The sequence below is a fragment of the Bubalus kerabau genome, chromosome 23, assembly GCF_029407905.1.
Source record: "Bubalus kerabau isolate K-KA32 ecotype Philippines breed swamp buffalo chromosome 23, PCC_UOA_SB_1v2, whole genome shotgun sequence".
Classification (NCBI taxonomy): Eukaryota; Metazoa; Chordata; class Mammalia; order Artiodactyla; family Bovidae; genus Bubalus; species Bubalus kerabau.
The window spans coordinates 14,383,143-14,399,611 of record NC_073646.1 but is presented as its reverse complement, the minus strand read 5'-3'; the positions used below and the strand labels follow the sequence as shown (position 1 = coordinate 14,399,611).

Below are 16,469 nucleotides of genomic sequence, written 5' to 3'. Positions count from 1 at the left end.
TGATTCTTTCCAGTTGAAAAGTATAAATTCAGAGGTCTTGATTTGGGTCTTGGCTTTAATTAGTCATCTCATCATTAATTTGATAACTCTGTAATGTGAATGTCCATTTAGGATAGCTAAATTCATGAATATAATGATATTGTTAGAATTTAGAGTAGCATTGTCCACATGGTTGTTAACTTTCTATCCTATTCTTTCATCCCCACTTTCTCTGTCTCTGTTAGCTCAGATCTTTTGACTTCAGTGGGCGTCAGATGAAAGTGGGTGCCCAAGCAGAGAGAAGGAGTTGGAGCCTTCCATGAGCGTGAAAAAACCCCATCTTTCCCTTTCCTTTGTCGTCATTTGTGAAACAGTAGTTTACCTCCACATTTGAGCCTGTTCAGTTGACATTAATGGGGTTTATTCCTTTTCAGGTTGGGTTTACTGGGTTTGTGAGAAAAATAACCAAAAATGACAACCAAATACCAAAAATGACAATTTCCAAAGAAATTAAATGTCTTCAAAAACATATAGGATTAAGATACTCATGCTATAATTTGTTGTTTTATAGGTAACTGGCTTTGAACTTTTTCTTATGTGTCATTTCTACTTACAAATACTATATATATATAAGTTCTTCTTTATTTTATTATAGCAGCGCATATAACTGTATGAACAGAAGTGTTGCTGGATAAAGCCACGTACTTGTGGAAGCTGGAGGGGGCTTGGAGGTGATCTTGTACACCCTCCACTGTGTTAGAGAGGAGAACTAGGGAGTGAGAGAAGCTGTCTCTTACTTATGGTCATGAAGCCAATTAAGTAAGAGAGCTTACTCTTACTTAATTGGCAATTTAAGACAGAAAAGTAGCAATTTACTGTTGGCATGGTGATTTTTCACATACCAACTTCACTTTGTGAAGTTCTTGGCACTTGTTTTTCTTTTAAAATACTGTCAACAAAATACGTAAGCATTGTTTTTTTGAAGCCAAATAATATTTTTAAAAATTATAATAAGTGAAATTAAAAACACTGGAGGCAACAAATAGTAGAATAACAGAGGCAGAAGATAGGATTAGTGAAATAGAAGATAGAATGGTAGAAATAAATGAATCAGAGAGGATAAAAGAAAAATGAATTAAAAGAAATGAGGACAATCTCAGAGACCTCCAGGACAATATTAAACGCTACAACATTCGAATCAGAGGGGTCCCAGAAGAAGAAGACAAAAAGAAAGATCATGAGAAAATACTTGAGGAGATAATAGTTGAAAACTTCCCTAAAATGGGGAAGGAAATAATCACCCAAGTCCAAGAAACCCAGAGAGTCCCAAACAGGATAAACCCAAGGCGAAACACCCCAAGACACATATTAATCAAATTAACAAAGATCAAACACAAAGAACAAATATTAAAAGCAGCAAGGGAAAAACAACAAATAACACACAAGGGAATACCCATAAGGATAACAGCTGACCTTTCAATAGAAACTCTTCAAGCCAGGAGGGAATGGCAAGACATACTTAAAATGATGAAAGAAAATAACCTACAGCCCAGATTATTGTACCCAGCAAGGATCTCATTCAAGTATGAAGGAGAAATCAAAAGCTTTTCAGACAAGCAAAAGCTGAGAGAATTCTGCACCACCAGACCAGCTCTCCAACAAATACTAAAGGATATTCTCTAGACAGGAAACACAAAAACGGTGTATAAATTCAAACCCAAAACAATAAAGTAAATGGCAACGGGATCATACTTATCAGTAATTACCTTAAACGTAAATGGGTTGAATGCCCCAACCAAAAGACAAAGACTGGCTGAATGGATACAAAAACAAGACCCCTACATATGTTGTCTACAAGAGACCCACCTCAAAACAGGGGACACATACAGACTGAAAGTGAAGGGCTGGAAAAAGATTTTCCATGCAAATAGGGACCAAAAGAAAGCAGGAGTAGCAATACTCATATCAGATAAAATAGACTTTAAAACAAAGACTGTGAAAAGAGACAAAGATGGTCACTACATAATGATCAAAGGATCAATCCCAGAAGAAGATATAACAATTATAAATATATATGCACCCAACATGGGAGCACCGCAGTATGTAAGACAAATGCTAACAAGTATGAAAGGAGAAATTAACCAAAACACAATAATAGTGGGAGACTTTAATACCCCACTCACACCTATGGATAGATCAAATAAACAGAAAATTAACAAGGAAACACAAACTTTAAATGATACAATAGACCAGTTAGACCTAATTGATATCTATAGGACATTTCATCCCAAAACAATGAATTTCACCGTTTTCTCAAGCGCACATGGAACCTTCTCCAGGATAGATCACATCCTGGGCCATAAAGCTAGCCTTGGTAAATTCAAAAAAATAGAAATCATTCCAAGCATCTTTTCTGACCACAATGCAGTAAGATTAGATTTCAATTACAAGAGAAAAACTATTAAAAATTCCAACATATGGAGGCTGAACAACACGCTGCTGAATAACCAACAAATCACAGAAGAAATCAAAAAAGAAATCAAAATTTGCATAGAAACAAATGAAAATGAAAACACAACAACCCAAAACCTGTGGGACATGGTAAAAGCAGTCCTAAGGGGAAAGTTCATAGCAATACAGGCACACCCTCAAGAAACAAGAAAAAAGTCAAATAAATAACCTATCTCTACACCTAAAGCAACTAGAAAAGGAAGAAATGAAGAACCCCAGGGTTAGTAGAAGGAAAGAAATCTTAAAACTTAGAGCAGAAATAAATGCAAAAGAAACAAAAGAGATCATAGCAAAAATCAACAAAACCAAAAGCTGGTTTTTTGAAAGGATAAATAAAATTGACAAACCATTAGCCAGACTCATCAGGAAACAAAGGGATAAAAATCAAATCAATAAAATTAGAAATGAAAATGGAGAGATCACAACAGACAACACAGAAATACAAAGGATCATAAGAGAGTACTATCAACAATTATATGCCAATAAAATGGACAACATGGAAGAAATGGACAAATTCTTAGAAAAGTACAACTTTCCAAAACTCGACCAGGAAGAAATAGAAAATCTTAACAGACCCATCACAAGCATGGAAATTGAAACTGTAATCAAAAATCTTCCAGCAAACAAAAGCCCAGGTCCAGACGGTTTCACAGCTGAATTCTACCAAAAATTTAGAGAAGAACTAACACCTATCCTGTTCAAGCTCTTCCAGAAAATTGCAGAGGATGGTAAACTTCCAAACTCATTCTATGAGGCCACCATCACCCTAATACCAAAACCTGACAAAGATCCCACAAAAAAAGAAAACTACAGGCCAATATCACTGATGAACATAGATGCAAAAATCCTTAACAAAATTCTAGCAATCAGAATCCAACAACACATTAAAAAGATCATACACCATGACCAAGTGGGCTTTATCCCAGGGATGCAAGGATTCTTCAATATCCGCAAATCAATGTAATACACCACATTAACAAATTGAAAAATAAAAACCATATGATTATCTCAATAGATGCAGAGAAAGCCTTTGACAAAATTCAACATCCATTTATGATCAAAACTCTCCAGAAAGCAGGAATAGAAGGAACATACCTCAACATAATAAAAGCTATATATGACAAACCCACAGCAAACATTATCCTCAGTGTTGAAAAATTGAAAGCATTTCCTCTAAAGTCAGGAACAAGACAAGGGTGCCCACTTTCACCATTACTCTTCAACATAGTTTTGGAAGTTTTGGCCACAGCAATCAGAGCAGAAAAAAAAATAAAAGGAATCCAAATTGGAAAAGAAGAAGTAAAGCTCTCACTGTTTGCAGATGACATGATCCTCTACATAGAAAACCCTCAAGACTCCACCAGAAAATTACTAGAACTAATCAATGACTATAGTAAAGTTGCAGGATATAAAATCAACACACAGAAATCACTTGCATTCCTATACACTAATAATGAGAAAACAGAAAGAGAAATTAAGGAAACAATTCCATTCACCATTGCAACGGAAAGAATAAAATACTTAGGAATATATCTACCTAAAGAAACTAAAGTCCTATATATAGAAAACTTTAAAACACTGGTGAAAGAAATCAAAGAGGACACTAACAGATGGAGAAATATACCATGTTCATGGATTGGAAGAATCAATATAGTGAAAATGAGTATACTACCCAAAGCAATCTATAGATTCAATGCAATCCCTATCAAGCTACCAACAGCATTCTTCACAGAGCTAGAACAAATAATTTCACAATTTGTATGGAACTACAAAAAACCTTGAATAGCCAAAGCGATCTTGAGAAAGAAGAATGGAACTGGAGGAATCAACCTACCTGACTTCAGGCTCTACTACAAAGCCACAGTTATCAAGACAGTATGGTACTGGCACAAAGACAGAAATATAGATCAATGGAACAAAATAGAAAGCCCAGAGATAAATCCACATACATATGGACACCTTATCTTTGACAAAGGAGGCAAGAATATACAATGGATTAAAGACACTCTCTTTAACAAGTGGTGCTGGGAAATCTGGTCAACCACTTGTAAAAGAATGAAACTAGAACACTTTCTAACACCATACACAAAAATAAACTCAAAATGGATTAAAGATCTAAACGTAAGACCAGAAACTATAAAACTCCTAGAGGAGAACATAGGCAAAACACTCTCTGACATACATCACAGCAGGATCCTCTATGACCCACCTCCCAGAATATTGGAAATAAAAGAAAAATAAACAAATGGGATCTAATTAACCTTAAAAGCTTCTGCACATCAAAGGAAACTATTAGCAAGGTGAAAAGACAGCCTTCAGAATGGGAGAAGATAATAGCAAATGAAGCAACTGACAAACAACTAATCTCGAGAATATACAAGCAACTCCTACAGCTCAACTCCAGAAAAATAAATGACCCAATCAAAAAATGGGCCAAAGAACTAAACAGACATTTCTCCAAAGAAGACATACAGATGGCTAACAAACACATGAAAAGATGCTCAACATCACTCATTATCAGAGAAATGCAAATCAAAACCACTATGAGGTACCATTTCACACCAGAATGGCTGCGATCCAAAAGTCTACAAGTAATAAATGCTGGAGAGGGTGTGGAGAAAAGGGAACCCTCTTACACTGTTGGTGGGAATGCAAACTAGTACAGCCACTATGGAGAACAGTGTGGAGATTCCTTAAAAAACTGGAAATAGAACTGCCTTATGATCCAGCAATCCCACTGCTGGGCATACACACAGAGGAAACCAGAAGGGAAAGAGACACGTGTACCCCAATGTTCATCGCAGCACTGTTTATAATAGCCAGGACATGGAAACAACCTAGATGTCCACCAGCAGATGAATGGATAAGAAAGCTGTGGTACATATACACAATGGAGTATTACTCAGCCATTAAAAAGAATACATTTGAATCAGTTCTAATGAGGTGGATGAAACTGGAGCCTATTATACAGAGTGAGGTAAGCCAGAAAGAAAAACACCAGTACAGTATACTAATGCATATATATGGAATTTAGAAAGATGGTAACAATAACCCTGTGTACGAGACAGCAAAAGAGACACTGATGTATAGAACGGTCTCATGGACTCTGTGAGAGAGGGAGAGGGTGGGAAGATTTGGGAGAATGGCATTGAAACATGTAAAATATCATGTATGAAACGAGTTGCCAGTCCAGGTTCGATGCACGATACTGGATGCTTGGGGCTGGTGCACTGGGACGACCCAGAGGGATGGAATGGGGAGGGAGGAGGGAGGAGGATTCAGGATGGGGAACACGTGTATACCTGTGGCGGATTCATTTTGATATTTGGCAAAACTAATACAATTATGTAAAGTTTAAAAATAAAATAAATTGAACAACAACAACAAAAAAATTATAATAAAAAGCGGCAGTCCCCTGTCACCCCCATTCTGTCCCTCAGAGGCAATCACTTTCAGCTCTTTTCATTTGATAATTTACCTTCTTTCCAAGTGATATCCAAGTAATATGCTTATTGCTATGTCTTCATTTTTCTGTGTCCATTGACTTCCAAATACGGTAGTCTTGTCCAGTCACGGTAAGTTTCCCTCAGCTCCCTGCATTGTTTCCTCCGTTTTTTCTCTCTCAATACTGGTGTGTTTTGGGTTTTGTCTCTCAAAGACTTCCTTCAAAGGCTTGACTATTTTTATTTTTGGCCATCCAGTATTGTGGCACCAGTGGTAAAGAACCCACCTGCCAGTGTAGGAGACGTAAGGGATGTGGGTTCAATCCCTGGGTTGGGAAGATCACCTTGGAGAAGGGCGTGTCAAGCCACTCCAGTATTTTTACCTGGAGAATCCCATGGATAGAGCCTGGTGGGCTACAGTCCATAGGATTACAGAGTCAGAGACGACTGAGCAACTAACACTTTCACTTTCAATATTGTTTAAGAAAGAACTGAAAAGGGATGAGAAGTTCTTGGAGGCAGAACTTACTGATGGTTTCTCCTTGTAGAGTGGTGAGGTGAGAAGCTGGCTTTGTAATTGCGTATCTTTTCTCTGAGACTCATGCTTTTCTTTAGGGCTTGTGCTTTTTCCAGTGTACATAAGAAATCTTTGCCTAAACTAGGGTCATAAGGATTTTCTTTCTTTTTTTTCTGTAAGTTTATGTTTAGGCATATGATCTATTTCCAGTTGATTTTTATGTACAGAATGAGGCATGAATACAGTTTCATTTTTTGCATATAGGTGTCCATTTGTTCTGGCACCATTTTTTGAGAATACTGTCCTTTATTGAATTACCTTGATTCCTTTGTCAAAAACCAGTTGGCCATATGCGTGTGGTCTGTTTCTAGACTCTGTTATATTCCATTGATCTGCATGTCTTTCCTTATGCCAGTGCTACAGTGTCTCGATTTATGCTAAAGCTTTATAGTGAGCCTTGAAATCACACAGGAGATCCTTCAACCATTTTCTTCTTAAAAAAAAAAATGCTTATCCCAAGTCCTTTGCTTTTGCACAGAAAGTTTAGTCAATTGGTTTATTTCTATAAAAAGTCTGCTAGAACTTTGGGATTTTGTTGAATCTATTAATATAAGATCATTTGGGGGAGAGTTAACAGCTGAACTATATTGAGTCTTCTCACCCATGAACACAGTGTATATTTTCACTTAGGTTTACTTTGATTTCTCACATCACTGTATTGTAGTTTTCAGCATGCAGATTTTACTTATGCTTTATTAGAGTTGTCCTTAAGTATTTTACTTTTTGATGCTACAGTAAGTCATATTTTTTTTTGTAAGTCATACATTTTAAGGTTCAATTTCTGGTCATTCACTGCTGATATAAAAAATACAGTTGATTTGTCTATTTTGACCTTGTATCCTTGAATCTTACTAAATTCACTTTTTTAAATAACCTTTTTGTAGAGTATTTGGTGTTTTCTGTTTAGACAATCTGTTAAGAAAAAAAAAAGGCATTTGTATTTCTCTCTGTCCAAAGGACGTTATGAATTTCATTTCTTTTTCTTGCCTTATTTCTCTGGCAAGAGTCTCTAGTACAGTTTTGAATAGAAGTGGTGAGAGTCAATATCTGTGCCTTGTTCCTGATCTTAGGGCAAAAGCTTTCCAGGTTAAGTGTGATACTAACTCTAAGGACTGAGTTCTTTTAGAGATTGATTTTCTAATTTGTAGCTTCTGGGAGATGACCTGACTCCTGGTGCCCTGGAGGCTCACTTCTTAGTATACTAAGGGGGATATTCCTTCCTCTGTTGTGCTGTGCTTAGTTGCTCAGTCATGTCTGACTCTTTGCAACCCCATGGACTGTAGCCCACCAGGCTCCTCTGTCTGTGGGGATTCTCCAGGCAAGAATACTGGATTGGGTTGCCATGCCCTTCTCCGGGGGATCTTACCAACCCAGGGATCAAACCCAGGTCTCTTTCATTGCCAGCAGATTCTTTACCATCTAAGTCACCAGGGAAGCCCAAGAACACTGGAGTGGGTAGCCTATCCCTTCTCCAGGGGAACTTCCCGACCCAGGGATCAAACCCGGGCCTCCTGCAATGCAGGTGGATTCTTTACCAGCTGAGCTACCCGGGAAGCCCTCCTTCCTCTGTTAGTCAGTTCTTATTGCCCAACTCAGTCCCGCTCTCCACTCCTGGACCTGGTGCCTCTCTGAGGGGATCAGTTTCTCCAGAGCCAAAACCTCCTCCCCAGCTTCTGTTGACCTTGGGGGAATGCTGGCCCCCTGGCTTCACAGGAATGGGGTGGGGGTCCTAGAACAGCCTCTCCCTCTTGGCATAGCACAGTCCTTTTTACCTACAGGAATCTGGGGCCTGTTATTTGCCTATACTATGCGGAGCTCTATTGGGCGAACCAGCTTTTTATACAACACTTAGATTTGTTTGCCCCGCTATGCAGTGTTTTGTGGGACTCCTATCCTTACGTGTCATCTCCAAAGATCGTGTCTCCAAGGTGAGCACACATCGCATCCTCTCCCACTGCCTCTCCTCTTCAGTGCCTTTGCAAGGATATTTCTGTCTCTCTACGGATAAATCCTTGTGTTCAATTGGTCATGTTTAACTTCCTGGAAGTTGTTAAAAAGCAGTTCATTTTCTAAAATAGTTGAGCTTTTGGTATGGTGAGGGGAGTCGTTTAGGTTTGATTGTTGGTGCTCTGTGCGTGCTAACTTGCTCGTCATGTCCAGCTCTTTGTGGCCCTATGGACTGTAACCCACCAGGCCCCTCTGTCTATGGAATTCTCCAGGCAGGAATACTGGAGCGAGTAGCCATTCTCTTCTCCAGGGGATCTTCTCAACCTGGGGATCAAACCCAGGTTTCCTGCATTGCAGGCAAACTCTTTACCCTCTGAACTACCTGGGAAGCCCAATATTACTGGTATGATTAGTAAACCCTTTCATTGGAGGCAAAAGTAAATTTTAGTTGCAAAATTAAATTTTTTCCTAGCCCCTGAGAATGCCAAATATTCTGAATTCAGCTTCAATTAGTTGTACGTTGAGTCTAAATTCTTAAATTTAGGAGTTAGTATTAATGTTGTTTGTGTTTGTTATCAATCTTTTCTATATTGAATTAAAGTAAGTTAGGAATAGGGGACTATTTAACCAGGTTCAGGCTATGTTCTTGTAAAATGTATTTCTAATTGCATGCCATTCATTTTTTTGTAACCCAGAACCAATTTTTGTCTCCTTTATGCTAATTTATAAATAAACATTATGCCTAGGGCTGAGCACATACTCATGCAACACATTCATATATCCTCCCCACCCACCACCATTCATTCCACAAGTGACAGCCTTTATTCCTGGGTAGCCATCATACAGATGTACCATACTTAATTTTGCTTTTCAAACTCAAACTTCTTTTTTAGAAATAAGAATCACAGTTGATCAGCAGTTTTTAAGGAACTGCCTTCTGAATTGAGTCTAGGCTCTGTGGCATCCTCCTCTCATCCACCCGGACCATGCCTGCAGACTCAGAAACAGTCATGCTGCTGGAATTTGAATTCAGCCCGGGAGATTGTGAAAACAATAAAAATGCATTTTCTAGCTCCCACTTCCCCAGATTTTTCCAGTTCATTTTGCGGAGTGCGGTAGTTTGCACAGTGGGACACCTCTTCTTTCCCTTGGCTCTTTTCTTGTGGGGTGTGCGCTTTTTTCTAGGCATTCTGGGGAAGTTGACTGTGTACAGTAAGTCCCCTACATACGAATGAGTTCTTTTCCAAGAGTGCATTCACAAGTCCAGTTTGTTAAATCCAACAAAGTTAGCCTAGGTACCCAGCTAACACAACCAGCTAGAGTCCTGTCCTGTAACGGGTTTATAATACCTTTCACACAAATAACACACGCAATTTCACTCATTCCTGATGCTGACGGGAGGCACATTACACCTTTGAAAGTTCGCAACTTGAAGGTTCATATGTAGGGAACTTACTGTCCTAGACAGTAAACCATGTTAGTATTATGTATAATTCAGGACAGGATAAGCAGTCTGGTATTTATCACTTGGCTTATTAGTCTGGTGCAGGGAGCATTCACATATTTCATCCATTCAACACAGCTTGACTGAAAAGCACTGACTAACTCTGCAGGCCCTGCACAGGGTACTGAGAACCCTGAGGTCAGCAGAGAATGACATCCTGCTCTCGCTGAACTTACCTTCTAGTGGCAGAGAGAGAGAATAAGCAAGTCACGAAATCTGTATGAAACACAGGCAGAGATGTGTAGGAAAAGGAAAACAAACAGCTGCTTGGGCTCCTCAGGGGGGCAGGCCACACCTTTCCAAGGCGTCTCTTCTCAGTTGAGACCTGCACAGAAGGAACTGGCCCTGGGGAGCTGGTGTGAGGGGCAAGGCTGTGGAGCATTTCAAAGAGCAGTAGACTCGGAGAACACCCTCAGACCTATCCAACCAGCTACACAATCTGGGAGGAGTCACTTATTCTGAGGATGTGGTTTCTTGCTTGTGAAATGGGAATGAAAATACATGTTCAGCTTCAAATGATCATAGACAAATATCAAATGAGAGAATTTATAAACTACGCACCCTTTTAAAATGAAGGGGTGAACTTCCTGGCCAGCTACAGGACTTACCTTTGTCTTTAGGACTTACACTGAAGCTAGAGGTGAAAAGAGTGTGGTGCTGGCATAAGGAAAGACAAGCAGATAATGAAACAGTAGAGAGTCCAGTTTGTGATCAGTTTATTTCCAGTAGGGTTGCCATGCAGGAGTTCCTTTTGGCATTTCTAGGGACATCTATGTATTATTCCAAATCATAAGAAGTATCAGTTGAGAGATCAGGGTAAAGGGAAAACATCTGTGGGAATTAAAGTTCTAACCATCAACATAGGCATTACTAAAAAAAAAAAAAAAAAGCATAGGCATTACTAGCTCAAAGGAATGATCTGACAAGTCAAAAGCAAGAGTGGAATCAATGTCAAAGGTTAAGGTCAACATTTTTGAAGTAAGGACTAGAGCAGACAGGATGAACAGGGCCACCATCAGATTGGTCATTCTCACTTGTCATTGTTGCTTTGTTATATGTGTTTGCGGCCCTGTCTGCTATTAATACTAACTTATTCTTATAAGAAGGAATGTACTGGACTTCCCAGGTGGTCCGGTGGTTAAGAATCCTCCCTGTAATGCAGGGGACATGGATTTGATCTTTAGTCCGGGAAGATTCCACATTCTGTGGGGCGACTGAGCCATGTGCCACAATTACTGAGCAGTGCTCTGGAGCCCACGAGTCACGGCTACTGGAGCCCGTGCTCTGCAGTAAGAGAAGCCACCGCGATGAGAAGCCTGCACATCACAACCTGAGAGTAGTCTCTGCTTGCCGCAACCAGAGGAGGCCCACACACAGCAACAAAGACCCAGCACAGCAATACATTAATTTAAAAAGATATTAGTGAGATTACAAACAGTAGTACACTGTATAAAAATTCTGCAAATCTTGCTCCAAGAAATAAGTTTTGGAAGCAGTCTTTAATTTGGTAGTTTTGAACCATGTACTGTTTATAGGATATCTGAATGTTACGTTATCTTAATAGAATCCAGTAGTGTTCCAGTGTTTGAATATTTGCTGTAGGTTACAGTTCTTTGTAAAGACTTCTGCAGAAAAAATGCAGAGACAAAATATAAGTGTCATTGTGGAATATTCCAATGTGAAATCAGTTGATCTAAAATCTGAATTAGGACAAGCGGTATCAATTTTAGCAGCAAAACCATCAAGGCAAGCACACGAAGTATTTTCATCTCTAGAGAAGAAAATGAGTCTATATGAAGTAGTGCATAGTTTAACACCCAACTTGTATTTGCTTTGGACACACTCAGAATAGATTGATCAACATCAGCACTACCTGAAAGAATCTCTTCTCCATCTGGAACATTTGTCTTATGAAAAGTACTAATAATGCTTATGTGTTTTAAAATCTCATTTAAGAATAACTTTTAAATACAAAATACTTGTGGCATCTTTCTGTTTTTCAATGATATTTATTGGGCATTCATTTAGTGCTAATGTTTTATTATCAGACTTCTGTGTCAGGTGGGCATTATTTTTTACATGTATTGAAATATATGATATTGTCACAGTATATTTGTTCATAATAATAGTAACCCACACATTGATTATTACATCTTACTTTACCAAAGTAGCCCCTGAAACTTCTTTTTTTTTCCAAGATTTATTTCCTTATTTATTTTATTTTTGGCAGCACTAGGTCCTTGTTGCTGTGCGCAGGCTTTCTCTAGTTGCAGTGAGGAGGCTACTGTTTGTTGCGGAGCAAGGGCTCTAAACACTTGGGTTTCAGTAGTTGTGGCTCACCTGCTCAGCAGTTGCCTCGAGGCATGTGGGATCATTCTGGACCAGAGATCGAACCCATGTCCTCTGCATTGGCAAGCAGTCTCCTAACCACTGGACCACCAGGGAAGCCCCTGAAACTTCTTAATGTAACCCTATCACAGAAGTGATTCAGTGTTTCATGATAACTCATTATTACTTAAAATCATGTAAGAAAGTGTGAAAAATATAGAATAATATGTAATTTGGCAATTCAGATTTCTTGTTCTCAAATCCTAAGATTAATAACTGTCAGGAATTTGGAAAAATTAAAAATTTCTGATGAAACTGCTGAGGCAATAGGCAAAGGTTAGTTTTGACAACACATTGTTCTCAATCAAATGCAAAAAAAACAAACTTCCACTCTTACATCCACCATATATCTAATTAAGCTTAAAATGCCTTGCAGGCCTAAATGTAAGAATTTACATTTACTGTAAAACAGTAACACTTCTAGAGATGGAAAAAAAGACTTAGTGACCTTATGTTGTAGACTGAATTAAGTTCCCACCCCACCCCTGTATTCGTATGATGAAGCCCTAACTCCCAATGAGATGGGATTAGGAGATGGGGCCTTGAGAAGGTGATTAGAATTAGATGAGGTCCTGAGAGTGGGGGGCTTCATGATGGGATTGGTGCCCTTATAAGAAGAGGAATACAGAGAGGGGTGGGTCTCTCTTACCATCTCTAAAACATGACAAAAGAAATTAAAGAGCTAAATAAATGAAAACATATTCTCTGTTGATGAATTTGAAGACTGAATACTATTAAGATGTCAGTGATCTACAGATTCAATGCAATTTCTTTCAAAAACCTATTTTTTGTAGGAACAGAAAAATCCATCCTAAAATGCTTACAGAATCTCAGGGGATCCTTGATTGCCAAAACAATCTTGGAAAAAGAAAAGCAAATTTGAAGACCTAACACTTGCTGATATCAAAACTCACCATGAAGCTACAGTAATCAAAACAGTGTGGTTCTGGCCTACAGACATACACCAATAGTCAGATGATTTTCAACAAGGGTTGTTCTGAGACCATTCAGTGGAGAAGAGACAGTCTTTTGAATAAATGGTGTTGGGTAAACTCTATGCTGCTGCTGCTGCTAAGTCACTTCAGTTGTGTCCGACTCTGTGCAACCCCATAGATGGCAGCCCACCAGGCTTCCCCATCCCTGGGATTCTCCAGGCAATAACACTGGAGTGGGTTGCCATTTCCTTCTCCAATGCATGAAAGTGAAAAGTGAAAGTGAAGTTGCTTAGTCGTGTCCCACTCTAGCGACCCCATGGACTGCAGCCTACCAGGCTCCTCTGTCCGTGGGATTTTCCAGGCAAGAGCACTGGAGTGAGGTGCCATTGCCTTCTCCGGAGTAAACTCTATATCCACATGAAAAAAATGAAGTTGGACCCTAACGTAACACCATATACAAAAATTAACTCAAACTGGATTTTATATATATATATATATATAAACATAGGGGCTAAAACTATAAAACTCTGAGAAGACAACAAAGAAAACGTAGGGAGAAGTTTTCATGACATTGCATTTGGCAATGATTTCTTAGATATGACATGAAAGACACAGGCAACAAAAAACAAATAAAGTGGACTTCATGAAAATTAATAAAGGCTTTTGTGCATTAGAAGACACTACAACAGAGTGAAAAGGCAGTCCACAGAATGGGAGAAAATATTTTCAAACCATATATCTGATAAGGGATTAATGTCTAGAGTATATAGAGAATTCCTAAAACCCAACAGCAATAAGAATCAGACAGCTTGATTCAAAAATGAGCAAAGAACTTGCACAGAAATTTCTCCAAAGAAGATATTCAGATGACCGACAAGCACATGGTTCTCAGTGTCACTAATCTTCAGGGAAAGGCACAGCAAAATCATAGTGAGATACCACCTCATACCCATTAGGAAAAATACAAAACTAGAAAATAAGTATTAACAAAGATAGGAGAATTGGAACTTTGTACACTGTTGGTAGGAATGTAGACTGGTACAGCTGCTGTGAAAAACAGTATGCTGGTTCCTCAGAAAACTAAAAATAGATGTGTCGTATAATCCCACCAATTCCTCTTCTTGATATATACCCAAAAGAATTGAAAGCAGAGACTTGAAGAGAGATTTATACAGCCCATGTCAATAGCAGCATTTTCACAGCTAAAGTGTGGAAGCAACCCAAGTGTTCGTTGAGAGATGAATGGATAAGCAGACTATGGTATGTGTACAGTGGACTAAATAGTAGCCGTGCACGGGCTTCTGATTGCAGTGGCTTCTCTTGCTGTGGAGCTCGGGCTCGCGGGCTCACAGGCTCCAGCAGTTGCAGCACATGGGCTCAGTAGTTGGGGCTCCCAGGCTCTTGAGCACAGGCTCAATAGCTGTGGCCCACAGGCTTGGTTGCTCCATGGCGTGTGGGATCTTTCCAGACCAGGGATCAAACCCATATGTCTTGCATTGGCAGATGGATTTTTTTTTTCTTTTTTTGCCACTGAGCCACCAGAGAAGCCCTGTACAATGGGCTTTTATTCAGCCTGAAAAAGGAACAAAATTCTGACCCACACAACAACATGGATGAACCTTGTTTGACATTATGCTAAATGAAAACAAGCCAAATACTGTATGGTTCCACTTCTATGAAGTACCTACTAGAGTAGTCAAAATCATAGAGACAGAAGTAGAATGGTGGTTGCCAGGGCCTGGGAGGAAAAGGGAATGGGGTATTCATGTTTAATGGGTACAGTTTCAGTTTTACTAAGTGGAAAGAGTTCTGGGAAAGGATGGTGGTGGCATTTGCATAATATAAATGTACCTAATTTCACTAAGGTGGTAGTTTTATGTTGTGTGTCTTCTGCCACGATTTAAAAAAACTCAGAAAAGCCTTTACACGGATGTGCGTAGTATTCCTGTTTATAGTAGCAGAATATTGGAAGCAGCCCAGACGTCCATCAACTGGTAAATGAGTAAATGAATTGCAGTATAGCCATACTATGAAATAATATTATTTAGTAACAAAAGGGATAAAACATCAATCCTTCCAACTGTGTGGCTGGTTCTCAGAGTATAATGCTAAGCATAAGAGTCAAACAGAAAAGACTAAATACTATATGATTTCATTTATATGAACCATTAGGAAAAGCAAAGCTATGGGGACTGCAGGCAGATCAGTGGTCGCTGGGAAGGGAATTGAGTGCAAAGTGGCACAAGGAATATTTTTAGAGAAAGGAAACTGATATCTATCTTGATTGTTACAGTGCTTACAGGGCTACATCCAGTTTCAAAAATTAACCAAACTGGGGACTTGTCTGGTGGTCCAGTGGCTAAGACTTGGCCCGCCCAACGCAGGGAGCCCAGGTTCAATGCCTGGTCAGGGAACGAGGTCCCACACGCCACACCTAAGACCCAGTACAGCCAAACAAACAAATAAATAATAAAAATTGACTGAACTGTATACTTAAAATGAGTGGATTTAATTGCATGTAGATAACGCCCTAATTAAAAGTAAAGAGGGGAAATTTTTCCTGAGGCAGTCAAATTTTTGTGGTTTTACAGAAAAAGGCGTTTGTAGAAGCTCATAAATGTGACCTTTCTGTTAGCAAACCTTCTTTTCTACTAAAAGGAGGAAGTTAATGGAGATATTCACCCTCCGGAATTTGATTTGTAGTTGCTGCATTGTTAACGATATCTTGTAGCAGAATTCTAAGTTTGACCTAAGAGCTGTTGTAACCAGGCCAGCTTATCATTTGCATTCCCCCATATAGACACTAAGAAAGGTTTACTGTTCAGTTTTGACATACCATGTTGTTTCTCTAACATTTTGTTTTTTAAATTAATCACCACTTCTTTCATGGATTTAAATGTGCACTTGATATGCATTATAAAGTAGTTCACTTTGTGCGTTCTAGTTCTGCATGCGAAGTGAGCTCAGATTCACGGGAGGTTGTTTCACTGGGTTTTCATTCTGACTTTCGACCTTTAAAATCAATCTGTAATGGACTAGCCTATCAACTTGCATATATTGAGTGTCTACACACACAACACTGGGCCATAAGAATGGATAATCAAAAACTTAAAGGCCTTACTGCCTAAATCTTTTCAGTGTTTAATAAAAACTGTTTTTGATCCAAAACCGTTTTAGTTAAGCTA

The 16,469-nt window shown here is 39.0% G+C and overlaps 1 protein-coding gene across 7 annotated transcripts in view; it reads left to right on the top strand.

The window, feature by feature from the left end:
• PARN (poly(A)-specific ribonuclease) overlaps nt 1-16,469 on the top strand; it is a 184,914-nt gene that overhangs the window by 145,373 nt on the left and 23,072 nt on the right. The window contains exon 23 of one of the 7 annotated variants that reach the window (XM_055562415.1): nt 9,351-9,493. The exons of the other annotated variants lie outside the window; for them this stretch is intronic. Within the exon in view, the coding sequence (XP_055418390.1) occupies nt 9,351-9,369 (19 nt within the window). The 3' untranslated portion in view covers nt 9,370-9,493. Of the gene's footprint in view, nt 1-9,350; nt 9,494-16,469 lie in introns of those variants that run through there. 7 annotated transcript variants of the gene reach the window in all.